Below are 14,715 nucleotides of genomic sequence, written 5' to 3' on the forward strand. Positions count from 1 at the left end.
GACAAATTAAAAGAGGTGTGGGAAAAGGAGACAGCAGGGCAGATAGTCAAAGCTGGGGGGAAATATGGGAGAATCTTACACTGAAAATGTTGTCTATAAGAATAAAAGAAAATTATTATAAATTAATTTGGAGATAGTATTTAACACCAGTCAGATTAAATCAAATAAACAAGGAATATCGGTGTTATGTTGGAGGGGATGCCAGGAAACAGGGAATTATGTTCACATGTGGTGGGGGTGTAAATATGGTAGGAGGGCTGACTAAAAACAAAAAAATACCACCAGCGTCCAAGCATGCAGCATGGAAAGCAGTGTAGCGATGAGCGTTAAGCATCTCCTGCTCCACCAAAGTGAGGCTCACATGAAGGCTGCTTCCATGTGTGGACATTGTTCAGCTGGGAATCCTAAGCAACTTGGAGGAAATGTCGGACACTGCCACTTCTCTGCTTTAAAGTGGGACAGAGCCTCCTAAGTCCAAGAGGGAACCTGCCATTGAGACCGTAAGGGGATGAGAAAGTATCTGAGTGCGCAGGATAAAGGAGTGCGTTGGAAGCTAGGATCCCATGCCTAAGCTCTGCCCCAAGTCTTGTGATCAATGGACTTGCTTGGAAGGAATGTAATGAAAAGGCATTGTTGATTCAAGAGCTCCCATCACTACAGTTATGAAATCTACTTTTAAGAGGTCAGTGGGATTGAAGAGACTGAATAGTAAGGCATCTCACAGAAAAAGTAGGAGGGGTATGAGATGTCAAGGACTTTGCTTTCCTTGGGCTTTTATAGAAGATTCTGTCTCCTGTGCGGCAAGGTTGGCTAGTGGGGGGGGGGGGAAGGGAAGGGAGGCTGGAACTTGGGGGGCTTAACCCTCTTCTCATTCCATTACACACACACACACCGCCCCCTAACAAGCAGGCTCTGCATGTTGAATCACAGTAGATTAGGACAAAACTAGCCGGAGAACGGTTCCTTTGTTAAGGCATGAAAAGGACCTTCAGAGAAGGATTTAAAAACTAAAGAGGATGAGGAGGCCAGGCTGGGAGACATATTGGGCACTGAGCCAAACCTACATTGAAGTACTCAAGTCTCTGTAAGGTTGCCTGTTTGGATAAGGGGAGCCAGGATACCATCTTTGCTTCTCCTCTCCAAGATGGGCCTGGGCAGCAGATGCAGCCAGGACACACGCTGAGCTCCCTTTAGTGATTCATGCCAACACTCAACATGCATTTAAACCATTCGTTTTTATTCCGTTCTTTCTAGCTTTGTCACAGCGAGAGGTAAAAGCTGGTCTGCACAACCCCTTCTCCACCTTTCATTGTGTGTGTGTTGTGTTTCTCCTGAATCAATACTGGTTTGTTTTTAATTCCCCAGAGCCGGATACCACTACCACTCATTCAGCAGTGACACACACAGGCCAACATGCCTTTCAGTCGCTGGCTGGGCAAGGGCAGATCTCGCCCGCTGCTGCAAAAAGGCAGCCGCTGACCATTTAATAAGGGCTGGCAGACAAGGGATTTGCCATTTCTTTACTTGTGCCCCCATGCTGCTGGCTGCATGGAGCGAGGGAAGGGGGTCCAAGGAGGAAAGTGTCCATTTCAGGAGGTGGATGGCTGCAGCTGCCCTTTGTAAACGTACTCTAGGGCCGTGGCAATGGTCCGCATGTCCATCTCAATGCTACGTGCCCAGTTTTCCACGTCGCCAATCTCCTGCCGGAAAGAAGAAGTCACGGTCAAAACACTCATCTCTTTGCGTCTCAAATGGCACACACCCTGTTTCTCCACCTGCCCTCAATCTTACTCCCAGACACCCAGTTAGGGCAGGGAGATTTCGGGTGAGTTCAAAGCACACTGTACAGTTTTGAGTTCTCTGATTTGGCCTAACTTCTCTGCGATCCTCCTTTGGTTCCTTCCTCTTTATGCAGCCTTTTTCTTTCTCCAAATTCCTCCTTGAAACCCTCACTTTTTCCATCAAGCTTAACACATTTGCCCAAGTTTATCCTTGTTGTCTCCTACACTACAGACAAAAAGACTGTGGTCTCACTGGGACAGAGACTCATCTCTCTTGCTTATATTACTTTGCAAAATGCCATGTAAATTGACAGCACCGTATTAAGAATTATTCTTCACCAGCAACTTTCAATAATTTCAATTGCTTGTGACTTTATTTCAATAGATGAAATGGCTAAGGTACAGAAGAAGAACTACATATACTAGCAGTCTCTGCTAGGATCAGGCATGACCAGACATGCTAATACTTCCAATTAATGTCCCAGAACGTTTTACTCTTATCTTTGAGAATAATTCCACAAGACACTACAGGTATATATTGTGGGTTTTTAAACAGCTATATATGGCAGCTTTAAATAAATTTCTCCATGCAACATTTAGGGTGGAAAACTGTACAGATACAAACTTCACACATATATACAATTTTGTGGGGATAACATATTCTGATTATTTTGTCTCTCTTGCCGAGTTGATAACATGGGGAGCCCCATGCCCAGCAGGTGGAGCTCTCCAACTGATTATTGTCAGGAGCACCTACAACTGGAAGCCGCACAGTGTGCTCCACTAGAATCCTATAATCAGGGAGTCTATATTGTTTCGGCACAAAAGCTGTGAATTGGAATATGCAGGCTCTTGGGTTTCCCCAACGTGTCTCACCCTCCTTAATTCCAGCCAGGTGTTTTCTCATTCTCTGCTTCCCCATGCATACTTTCATGTTCTCCCTCGCAGGTATAGGCTCAATACACTGCGGCATCCCTCTCAGACAATCAGGAATAACTTTCTGACAGCAAGAGGAATGGGCTCCCTTGGAAAGTGGTGGGCTCTCCTTCCTTGGAGGTTTTTAAGCAGAGGCTGGATGGTCACCTGTCATGGAGGCTTCAGAAACATAGAATTGGAAGGGACCCCAAGGATCATCTAGTCAAAGCACCTGAAATGCAGGAATGCGCAGTTGTCCTGTATGGGGATCGAACCTGCAGCCTTGGCAATTATCAGCCCCACACTCTAACCAATTGAGCCATTTATTTGTGATTCCTGCATTGCAGGGGATTGGACCAGATGTCCCTTCAAACTCTGATTCTATGATCACCTATTGCCTCGGATGTCAGGGACAAACTGTGACTTCTCAGCAAGCCGCAATACTCAAGGGCTAATTTGTTATTACTTCAATTGTTCTGGCACACACCAAAGCCTGCCCCAATCCATTCTCCTTTATTGCCCACGAGCCCCTTTCTCTCTCTTGTTCTCTGTGCAAACCCAGCCATGCTTCCCCATTCCCAATCCTCACCTCCCATCACACATCAAGTCCTGTTGTTAACTTTTAGGCTAATCTTGAGGTTACTGTGCAAGATATGTGCCTCCCCCCCCCCCCGTAGGAGCAGCTATCCCACCGACCTTCAGAGCCTGATTGAAGTTTTCCACCATGCTGATCCACTGGCCGGTCTGTTTGGCAAACTGGGCAGCCTGGATCTGCAATGTCTTCACTTCGTGGTCGAGCTTCCTTTGGTTCACATAGGCCTGCGCCACCCTAGAGTGGGAGAGGGAGAGAGAGAGGCTCAGCGATTAATTAAGACAAGTAGGGGAGGGAAACAGAGGATCTTTCTCTTTGCCAATCCCTCCATCGCTGCGTTTTCTGCTCGGCTCTTCGCCATTCCGAGTGGCTTCCCAGCTCGGAGCGAGCTAACCCCAGGGGCAGAGGCAGGCGCTGGGAGTCTGCAGCTGGGTAAGTTCCCAAGCTGTAGAGGATTTAACGGCTCAGCAACATCTGGCAATTATTATGCAGCACTGGGAACATCTGGAACCTATCATGGCCGAGGCGAAGGCAGGTGAAGGGCTGGGCGATGATTTTCCTCACCAAGGGAGAAGAATAAATCACCCAAACAAGGGTGGGTAACAGGGAAGGGCAGGTCAGTTACCCCCACAAAACAGTAAGGGTGTGGCCAGAGTGGGGAGACTGCAGGAGCCATGGTAGTTTCAAGATATGTTGCCGCGCTGCTGTTATAGGAAGAGATAACGGGATCTAAAGCAATTCAGATTCAATTGGGTCGATTGCGTGCGTTTCAGGGTGGCAAGCTTCCATGCTTCCAGAACAATTTCAGAAAACAATACAGATTTTACAGCCTGAGGAATGGTTCTATGCAACTTGTAAGTTTGACATCCAAACTTTTTTTTTGAAATTACTGGCTCATGAGCCACTACCTGAACTATTTTGCGTGCTCTAATAGCCATATGTGGGGTGGGGAAATGGATGGATGAGTAATACATCTAGTTAAAAACAGAACACTGGAGTGCCAACACCCCTCATCCTGCCCTGTTTCAGTTACAAGCCAAGAGAAATTGATTTCTTGCCAAAAGTGGGCATAAAACCCAAGCCTCTGTTGGAGCAGCAGAAGTCGTTTTTGCCATAAGCGACAGGCATGGGATCGGGAAGTCACAAGTTGTTATTGTTGTTTAGTCGTGTCCGACTCTTTGTGACCCCATGAACCACAGCACGCCAGGCACCCCTGTCTTCCACTGCCTCCCGCAGTTTGGTCAAACTCATGCTGGTAGCTTCGAGAACACTGTCCAACCATCTCGTCCTCTGTCGTCCTCTTCTCCTTGTGCCCTCCATCTTTCCCAACATCAGGGTCTTTTCCAGGGAGTCGTCTCTTCTCATGAGGTAGCCAAAGTATTGGAGCCTCAGCTTCAGGATCTGTCCTTCCAGTGAGCACTCAGGGCTGATTTCCTTCAGAATGGAGAGGTTTGATCTTCTTGCAGTCCATGGGACTCTCAAGAGTCTCCTCCAGCACCATAATTCAAAAGCATCAATTCTTCAGCGATCAGCCTTCTTTATGGTCCAGCTCTCACTTCCATACATCACTACTGGGAAAACCATATGTTTAACTATACGGACCTTTGTTGGCAAGGTGATGTCTCTGCTTTTTAAGATGCTGTCTAGGTTTGTCATAAGTCACAAGTACAGTCCTCTATTTGGTTTTATCAATGTCAATTTGATTTTGTGTTCTCCAAAATTCATACACAGGGTGCATTGTAGTTAACGGGAGGACCTTGCTCCACAGGACCAGCAAGATGCAAGTCGCTGTGTCCAGCCAGCACCTGTCTTGAAAATGAATGTCTCTTGCTTGGTAAGAGGTAAAAGAAAGTGGAGCGCCATGTCACTGTGGGAAGGCAGACAAGTAAGCCCACCTTTGGGGAGCTGGAATAGCTGTTGGAGCTCTCTTCTGCCATATAAATATCACCCTTGGAACGGAAACTGAGAGGGCAAGTTTGCCCATCCTGATTACATACTGTTTTATGACAACTTTAACGAGGTAACTTGAGATATCCAAGTGAAGCAGTTGAAACGGTTTTATACCCTGACTAGCTTAATAAGTAAACTGACTACATAAGACAGCAAAGAACACTTGCTATAAAGGCAAAGGAAGCTTGAAAGAATAGGAGAAACGCTCACGGAAACTTTTGGCTGCCGGTTTTGACTCATCCACCCGTATGCTGTTTACGATGCCAGGTGCTGGGCTATTACTGTACTGTCTTTCCCAGGGGAGAGAAGGAAGCACTTCGCCAGCTCTATGGTCAGTGGCTGTCGGGTGCTTGGGAATCCCACGCGAGGGATTTTGACAGATGGGCAGGATAACCCGGTTGTCAATCATGTGACTGTCAATAATAGTGTCATGTGACTGACAGCTGGGCAGCCCCGCCCAACTGTCAAGTTCGGACCCATGAGGCTGATCCTAATAAGGATCTGGCCTATGGAACCAAAAATGTCCCCCACACCTGCCTTAGTTGGATGGAACAGGTTCCTGAATGATGCACTATTTGTTCATGTAAACCTAAATTGGCTTATATGAATTATATATATCCCTATTAATGCATTTAGTGTTTGACAGGAATTTCATCTACGCCATTCTCCAAGTAAGTCTTTAACATCCCTTCATGAAATGTTGTTCTCATTTATTCCTGCCTAATGAAGTGGGTCAATTAAGTTTCAGTAGTTTTTAATGAATTATTTACTGCGTTCTGATCCAGTCCCTTCTTTAATCAAATAGGCGTTTATTTGAGATTCTGCTACTTAATCTGAGGTATTCTTTTGAGAATACTTCCCTAGCCTTCAATGAACTGTTGTAATCCACTAAGTTCCTGTCTTTAATGAACTTAGGCAATTAATGAAGTCTTTTAATAGTGCTTGTTAAATCATTTTAAAATGTTCCTTCAGTGAGCTAATTCTTTTTGTATTTTGTAAGGGGATATATTTTCTCTTTTCTTACTCAACTGTATATATTTGGTTGAATTGTCACAATGACACACATATTTGGCAGAAGAGCTGGGTTAAATCTGGCATTTGGGACAGCAATGATTCTTGTGCAAGTAGTGAATCTGTGGAAAATAGGGACCAACGTTTGTTGGTATTGTCCTAGTGAGAGGCTTGTCATCAAACACTTCATTGCACGCATTTTCAACTTACAAATGCGAACAGTCTAACTCACCTGGTCAAACACGTTTACAAAAGTCTCCTGTTATTCAACAAGATTTGCATCTTGTTACTAAGCTCTATAGTGAGGAAATATTTTGTGCGTGTAATAAAGTGTGTTAATTATATTAAATACTTTTAGGGGAATTGAAGGAAGTGTTTGAAGATTAGATTGTAAGCTTGTGAGCAGGGGCTGGCTTTGTTTTAATTGGTTGTATGTAAGCTGCTCCGGGAGCCTTTTTGGCTGAAGAGAGGGGTACAAATGCTCTAAATAAACACAGTAAGGAAAGCTAAGTGATAGTTAAAGGGTATTTAGATTCTTGTATGTGTCCGTGCTTCAATCAGGATAGGGCAGCAGGGTTGGACACATTTGCCTGGATCTAGAGCTTATATGAGCAGAATTCTACCTGTGTGATGCTCCTGCTGCTGCAGAAGTGGCCAATCCCACAGGCTGCATTTTAGCATCGGGAGTTGAACGCTGTCAAAAGGTGGGCTGAAACAGAATCCCTGTTTGAGGAGTACACTTTACTCTGGATACAATCACACTGAGGCTCTGGCTTTCTGAAAATAAGTAAGCTAATATTTATTGTTGGAAATACATGTGGAGATGCAATAAGCTATGCTTGTTCTTGCATCTCAAAAGAGAGTTCCAAGTATGTCTGCTCTGGTGAGGGAGGCAGAAAGATGGGAGAAAGGAAGTGAAGACATGAGGTCAGCAAGAATATTGGTCTAATGCTGACAGAAGAGCAACAAAGGTCAGCAGAAGGTGGCCAGTCTAGGATGCTTGGAGGTCCCCCCCTCTTCTTTCCAATGCAGATACATTAATCAATTATGAGTTTTTTCTCACCTGATATCTCTTTGAAAAAAATATTTTCCACAGAGATGGGAATTATAATATTTCTTAGATGGAAGAAAATAAAGTCATTACATGAAAAGCTGGAGTGACAATTAAGAAACCTGTACCCACCAAAAATTAAGGATATAATGTATTATAAATGAAGGACGAGTTGATACAGGTTTAGTATTGTGGGATGTTTTTAAAGAGGACCATTTTAGTATTTTAGCAGCTAGAAATGACAAGAGGAGGGAGCAGCTTGCTGTTTTCATCACAGTACAGTGGTACTTCGGGTTAAAGTACTTAATTCGTTCTGGAGGTCCGTTCTTAACCCGAAACTGTTCTTAACCTGAAGCACCACTTTAGGTAATGGGGCCTCCCGCTGCCAGAGCACGATTTCTGTTCTCATCCTGAAGCAAAGTTCTTAACCCGAGGTACTATTTCTGAGTTAGCGCTGGATTCATGTACATATACAGGGCAGAAAAATCCTTTGCCTCCTTAAAACAAGAGATGTTTTGAAAAAGCTACCAAGCGAGGAATGTTTTTAGCATGGCAACTGACAAAAGAACAACAGAAATGCACCATTCCATCTTTAATAAGCACGGAGCATGGAGAACTATATTTCTTCAAACTACAATTTACTGTATAAACACAATGTAGTTGAGTATGGAAAATAATGGAAAATATTTTTATATCAATGGAAATTTCCTAGATTGAATTTCGAAGAAAGGATTACTCAAGCAATTACAGCTCAGGAGGTTATGTACGCATGTCGTGAAGCTGGGTGCCTTTAATTCTGCATTCTATCAAGCCCACATACAAATAGCAGCCCCTATTATGGCCAAGCTTTCAAAATTACTGTATAATGAAGGGAATTACTCCTCAAAGCTGAAAATCAAGCAAAGGTTGCCAATAGAAGGGAAGAGGCAGTACGGTAACTGCAAAAACATCATCTTAGCCCATCAAAAGCTTGGGGGGAAATGTCCCATCACCAACATCTCTAGAGTGACCACAGGTGGTTCTTTGTGAGGGGGAAAAGATCAGGATACCATAACAAATGGTCTTGTCCGCATACATTTTGCAAAGTGACAATGAAAATGGCAGCGTTGGGTTTTAACCTCACATTGCCTTCTAGCATCTGAACTGTAACAGACTCAAGAAGCTTGACTGGTCAAAGCAGAGATGTTGTTTCCCCACTATCCCACCAGCCCTGGAAGTCATCCAGCTGGAATCCAAGTAACTCTCCCAGGGCAGCTAAATACAGCAAGTGTTTGGGAACAGTGAAGTAATCCCTGCTTTAAAATAGCAGGCAAGAAGCAGGAAGGTGAACAGGAGGCATGCTTTCTGTGCAGAAGTAGTGACGCCTGAAAGCTTACTTCAGATTTGTTTTAACACGTACGTTACTACTTCTTAATAGACCTTATTTTCTGTGTTCCCCTCCAATCTACACTGTGTGGCAATATCCTTGGGAAAGAGCAAAGCAAGGGTAGCCATGTGGTCTCTCCCATTCTAAACAATCAATACAGACTTAGCAATGCTGCCAAAAACCCCTAGGGAAGTGTGGGCCAGAAGAATGAAGCAGCAGAGACTTCTCATCAGCTAACCACAGAGCTGGATGGCGCCAATAGCAGAGACTGGACACCACTTGTCAAGGCGATAATAGGTCATGCTATAGAAATGCAGCAACTTCCACTTTTCATGGCAGTGAGAGGCAGGTCTGCAGCTTGGATAAGGCATAGGGTTAGTGGCCCTTCTGTCCACTGTTTATGAATATTGTTTAATTTAATAGGGGAGAACAACTTTAAAATGCAACATGGACCACAAAGAGCTTAGCTGACCAAAATTAAGAAAGAATGCCCTTCTAATTAGCATGTTATACTTTGCTGACGTAAAAAGCTCTTGCCTTAGGGTGTTTTTCAGCCATTATTCCTGGCAATTATTCCTTCTGCATTGTGGATCTTAAGTCACTCTTCCAAAACATTTACAGTAAACTCCACAGGCTAGAAACTTAAATTTGTAAAGCTAATATTCTCCCAATCATATCAAACTTTCTCAGGCTAAGGCAAATTGCTTTGCTGAGCAATATGGAGGTCTTGGCTAAGGCAAAAATAAAAGGAACTGGAAAGCTACTTCAGCAGACACAGGAACTCTCTAGCCCGGTCTTCAATATTCAGCTCTAAGCAACTTAAAGAAGTGTACCAAGATGATGTTGGGATCATTATGAAAGGAAAAATAAAACTGGCAATATCAAAACGCCATTATACAATTTTATGATGCAACCACACTTGGAATGTTGTGTACAGATCTAGCTGCGGTACTCAAAAAGGATATTATAGAACTGAAAAAGTACAAAAAATGGCAACCAAAGGGACCTGAGGACTGCAGCAACTTCCCTACAAAGGAAAGGATAAAATGTTTGGGGCCTCTTTAGGAGTGGGGAAAGGTGACTATGGAGGGATGTGAGAGTTTTATGCAATTATTCATGCTGTGGAGAGCAAATAGAGGTTTTCTTCCTGCCTTGTAATACTAGAACCAGGAGTCATTTGATGAAGTTGAGTGATGGGGGGTTTCAGAATAGATCAAAGGGAGTAGTTCTTCACATGACATCTAGTTAAACTATGAAATTCACTGCCACAAGACATGGTCTGCCAGCATTAAAAAGTCTTCAAGAGATGCCTGAAAGTAAAAAAGCGAGGATGCTAGCTAGAATCTGGGCTGGAGGATTGTTCCACAATATGGGGCTGGCAACATGAAATGCCCAACTCCTAGGGCAGGCCAGTTAGGTGTTCAACATGGAAGGGAAACTAATAGCCTATGAATGGAGCCTGCGTCATTCTTTTTTGAAAGATATGAATTTAATAGAAAGTGCGCCACCATCTGCAATTGAGCTGGGCTCAGGAGATCCTTAAGGTATCCTGGACCCACGTTTTTCAGGGCTTTGCATAAAAACACAAGAACCTTGAACGTGACCAGGTAGGATACGAATAGTCAGTACAGATGTTTTAGCGAAGGTATCACAAGCCCTGAGCCATTTATCGCTGTTCGCAGTCCAGCTGCTGCATTCTGCACCAGATGGAACGTCTACTGAGTCATGACTGTCCCCCACTACTATGCAGGTTCTCAGTTGACATTTCTTTGTTAGGGAGCAATTTAGCAGACTAAAGGTTGGAAACAGCTCACACGTGGAAATGGGTAGTAGTATGTGGTACTATTAACCAAAGATTTGTATGGAGCCATCATTACTCAGTACTGCTTACCCAACGTTCAAGTGGTCAACCAGGGCTTCAGTTAAGCAAGTGGCTGCAGCGATGGCCTCTCGCCTCCGCCGTTCTAGAGAGAGGGGGCAAGCAGAGGCCATTTTGTCATCTCAAAATGTTTATAAGTTTTGTGGAAGGGGCACAAATTGAAGATGCATCAACGCTAGCACTCTTTGTTTACTTCATGCAACTTGTCCTCATAATGCGTCAAACATGCATGTGCTGCTGCCTTTTCTTCCAAGTTTGGTATTTTCATCTCCTCTCCCCTAAGCAAACACTGAGGGCTTTTCAACATCTCCACTGTGCCCCCGCCCCAAACTCGCTATTTAGCACTCAATTGGAGCAAACAATTTGTTCAGATTTAAAGCTTAAGAGCAGATTTTCCCTGGGAAAGGAGTGTGGCAAGCGGCAAACCAATCTGGCCTGTGCTTTCTAAGCAGAGGACACACAGGAATGTGGACGAGCCTTAAATGTGTGCACAAACTTATATTTGTGCATCCATATCCTTCCTACTAATTTGACAGTATGCTGGAAGGGGGACACTGAGGCAGAATAATCAGAAGTAGCTTTTTTAAAAAATGAGTATGGCAGTGCTCTTCAACCTCGGTTTGGTCTACAGTTGTTGCTGGACTACAACGCCCATCATCCCCGAGCATTAGCTAAGCTGCCAGTGGGTGATGGAAGTTGTGGTCCAACAGCAACAAGCCACCCAACAGATAAAGTGGCAGAGCGCCAACACAAAGAGATGCCCAAGTGGAAAAACACTTTTTTAGGCAATCCAAAACGCTTCCCTCAGCATCTAGGAAGCCACATGTTCTCCACCAAACCTTGCTCCACAACTCCCAATTTCCTGGCTTTCATGGTTGCTGCGCTCAATGCAACCCTCGATTTCTACAAGTAAACGGTGGGAACCCAAAACCCTCCAAGTGTCCCTATTTTCAACAGTCCCTGTTTCTGGTTTGATCCCAGAAAGTCCCGCTTTCCCTTAGGACATTCTTATTTTCAAGGGGGAAATGCTGGGAGAGTATGGAGTTATCTGAACCCTGAGCCATTTGAAGGGGAAGCCTTTAATGTTTTATTAGGTTTTAATATATGCTGGAAGCTGCCCAGAATGGCTGGGGCAACCCAGTCAAATGGGTGGGGCATAAATAGTAAATAATCATCATCATTGAACGTCCCTATTACATCAGATAAATGTTGGAGGGTATGACGTTATCTGAACCCTGAGCCATTTGAAGGGGGAGTTTAATGTTTTATTATGTTTTAATATATGTTGATGCCCCCGCCCTAGAGTGGCGGGGGCATCAAAAGTAAATAATAATAATAATAATAATAATAATAATAATATAGAAAGTCGCTATTACATCGGAGAAATGTTGGGGGGTATGGGAACCCGGAGGGCCCGAAATGCCGTAGGTAAAGTGCGTAACATTCCTATTCACAGCTGAGCTCAAACGTACACAAGAGAGTAAAGCAGAGGCGCCGGAAACTCCCGTTCGTTTGGCTCCTGACGGCCGGCAGGTACGCACTCCTCCTCCCCTCCCCTTTTCTCCCCAATGACAGCCCTCTGGACCAATAGCGACAACCCACCGCTGCCGCAAGGGCGTTTTCATTGGCGGTGGGCGGTTGCCAAGGCGACGCTCGGAGCAAGGCCCGCGCGCCCGGGGCCCCACGGTGTTTTGGTTTTGCGTCCGAAGCAGCCGAGGCTTCGGAAGGGGCGCTAGGCCGCGCTCACCTTGCAGCTCTTTCCTCTCGCCCTGCTTCGCCTGGTGCTCCCTCAGCAAGCGGGAGAGCATGGCTGCGGAGAAGCCACACGGGGAGAGAGTCCTCTTCGCTCCTCTTCCTCGTCATATGACTCCAGCCGTCGTCACATGACTCGCCAAGCGCCCGCTCTCTCTCTCCGCCCCCCCTTCCCGTCACTGGAGAGCAAGATTTCGAAAATAGGTATAAATAACCCTGCGAGATAGAGTTACCATCTCCCTCCCGCCATCTCGCCACGCCCTTTGAAGTTTTGCGTTTTTAATATAGGCAGAGGTACAACAGATTGAATTGAAATGCTTCATTGTCACTTGTACAACTTGTATACAGTGAGGTCTAATTCAGATGCAGCTGAAATTGGAAAAGTGGGCGGGGTGACAAATTGTGTACACTTGAAAACGTTGGCAGCATTATAAGAGAAATTCAGCAGTGTAAACAAGTTTTGTTGTTGGGTGCAATAATGGAATACTGAATGGTTTGGTTTAGGTAAACTGTGCAGGGATTTATGATACGCAAAATGAACCGTGGAAAGAGAAGGGAAGCCCTTGACATTTTAAGGTGGTTTAAATGCATATTCTAAAGTGTAAAACAGGGGGGAAAAATTACGGTATACTGTATATAAAAAAGGGAAAGCAGGTGGGGTGGGTGAGGTGCTTCACCTGTCAAATTTCTGCCTGTCACACAGCTCTGGTAAGTTGGTCGAGTTACTCCGAAAACAACACTCTGAACATCTCCATGGCTGTATCCCATTTTATCATAGAAACACTGGGAGATGTCTTATATATATGTTGTAAGCCGCCCAGAATTGCTGGAGGAAACCCAGCCAGATGGGCAGGATATTAATCATCATCATCATGCTGAATCAGACCATTGAGGCCACCTAGTTTAGTACAGTGGTACCTTGGTTCTCAAACAGCTTAGTTGTCGAACAAATTGGCTCTCAAACACTGAAAACCTGGAACTAAGTGTTCTGGTTTTCGAACGTTTTTTGGAAGCTGAACATCCGACGCAGCTTCTGCTTGAGTGCAGGAAGCTCCTGCAGCCAATCAGAAGCAATGCCTTGGTTTTTTAACAGTTTCTGAAGACGAACGGACTTCCGGAATAGATTAAGTTCGAGAACCAAGGTACCACTGTATTGTCTACACTGGCTGGTAATAGCATTTTGGAATTTCAGGCAGGGGCCTGTCCTAGCCCTGGCCTGCTGTTCTACAACTCACTTAGCCACTGCCTTTTCCCCGTCATGGCCATCTGTCATGGATGCTTTGGCAGAGATCCCCGCATTGCAGGAGGTTGGACTAGATGGCCCCTGGGATCCCTTCTCGCTCTACAATTCTATGATCATCCACCATTCCACCACAAAGCTGGTGCTCTAGCATTCTTATTCCTTCTGGACTCCCTGCCTGCATAAAAAAACATCCTGAAGACTATTTCAGCAAAGTAAACAGCAGGGTTCAACTTTAACATAGGGCTGTGTGATTCATTTATGCATTCCATGCTTACTTTGTCGCAAGAATCTCCACATGTTTCTGCATATATTTTCCCTATTCCCTTTCATACTGGAGGATTACTACATATTTTCATGAACACAAATGAGATACTTTTTGCTCACAACAATTTATATATGCTTATTTTTATAATGTAAGTACAGTTTTCCTATGTCCACAGTGATTCTTTGAATGCGAGTCTCCAGTTTTTGCTAATGTAAAATGCCTCTAGATCCCTTGGTCGGTTAGATATTTGACTTCTGTTAAACAGTGTAAAAGCATATTTAAAGAATAGCATACTGGAATAGTGAGACGTGTAGTAACTTCTACAAAGTTATTTTTGAGAGTCTTACAAAGGCTCCTTTCATTGCCAGTGCTGCAGCATCCTCGTCAATCCAAGCTATGTCCTGGGAATGTAAGTCTTTTATTTCAGTTCTCCTTTTCTTCAGATAGTTGCCATTTTGATGTATAAATTAAAATTTATCTGGCCATTCATAGAACATAGAGTCCTGTTTTGTTGAATATGGACAGTAGCTTCAAAATGGAAATATGGCATGCATATGAAAGAAACCTATCCCAGGTTATTCTGCTTTTACATGTTCTCTCCCATGCATATTAAGCCTGCACTTAGGAGAGACCATAAGAAAAAAGAATATGTTTTGCTTTTTACCTTGTGATGGGCTGGAAAGATGATGATCTAAAATGAGCAATCGGTAAGGAGCTGGCTATGGTACAGGGATGAACTTAGCCGCTATTTCTAAGAGAACCAAGGAACATTATCGTAATGAAGGGTTGTTGGCAGTGCCCTGTCATCGATAACTGTAGAGGGAGGGTGAGTCAGCAAACTCTGACACAGCATCTGATCTCACAGGATTGATTAGTGTGTGAATCAGAGTTAGAGCTGGATTAAAAATAA

At 44.3% G+C, this 14,715-nt stretch overlaps 2 protein-coding genes across 8 annotated transcripts in view; one reads left to right on the plus strand and one right to left on the minus strand.

Moving 5' to 3' along the window:
• The window catches only part of ITGA7 (integrin subunit alpha 7), an 89,992-nt gene that overhangs the window by 1,213 nt on the left and 74,064 nt on the right, over positions 1–14,715 (plus strand). For 4 of the 7 annotated variants that reach the window (XM_081898522.1, XM_081898523.1, XM_081898526.1 and 1 more), the window contains exon 3: positions 12,002–12,078. The exons of 1 other annotated variant lie outside the window; for it this stretch is intronic. In XM_081898522.1, coding sequence (XP_081754648.1) covers positions 12,002–12,078 — 77 coding nt within the window. Of the gene's footprint in view, positions 1–4,896; positions 5,123–12,001; positions 12,079–14,715 lie in introns of those variants that run through there. 2 more of the 7 variants (XM_081898527.1, XM_081898528.1) reach the window with 2 other exon arrangements.
• Positions 1,217–12,454, minus strand: BLOC1S1 (biogenesis of lysosomal organelles complex 1 subunit 1). The gene is made up of 4 exons (XM_081899060.1): positions 12,293–12,454; positions 10,558–10,630; positions 3,393–3,525; positions 1,217–1,700 (listed from the first exon to the last, which is right to left on the minus strand). Exons 1-4 carry the CDS (start codon positions 12,351–12,353, stop codon positions 1,590–1,592), a joined length of 378 nt encoding a protein of 125 aa, XP_081755186.1. The 5' UTR covers positions 12,354–12,454; the 3' UTR covers positions 1,217–1,589.

Source organism: Podarcis melisellensis (assembly GCF_964234715.1).
Source record: "Podarcis melisellensis genome assembly, chromosome: 2".
Classification (NCBI taxonomy): domain Eukaryota; kingdom Metazoa; phylum Chordata; class Lepidosauria; order Squamata; family Lacertidae; genus Podarcis; species Podarcis melisellensis.

Bases quoted from the DNA above. Each gene is read 5' to 3' on its own strand.
- BLOC1S1 (XM_081899060.1), bottom strand. From the start codon at position 12,353: ATGCTCTCCCGCTTGCTGAGGGAGCACCAGGCGAAGCAGGGCGAGAGG. The intron at 10,631-12,292 runs GTGAGCGCGGCC...CCCTCTCTCTAG, and splicing joins CGAGAGGAAAGAGCTGCAAG to AACGGCGGAGGCGAGAGGCC. The intron at 3,526-10,557 runs GTAAGCAGTACT...CTCCCACTCTAG, and splicing joins GTTGACCACTTGAACGTTGG to GGTGGCGCAGGCCTATGTGA.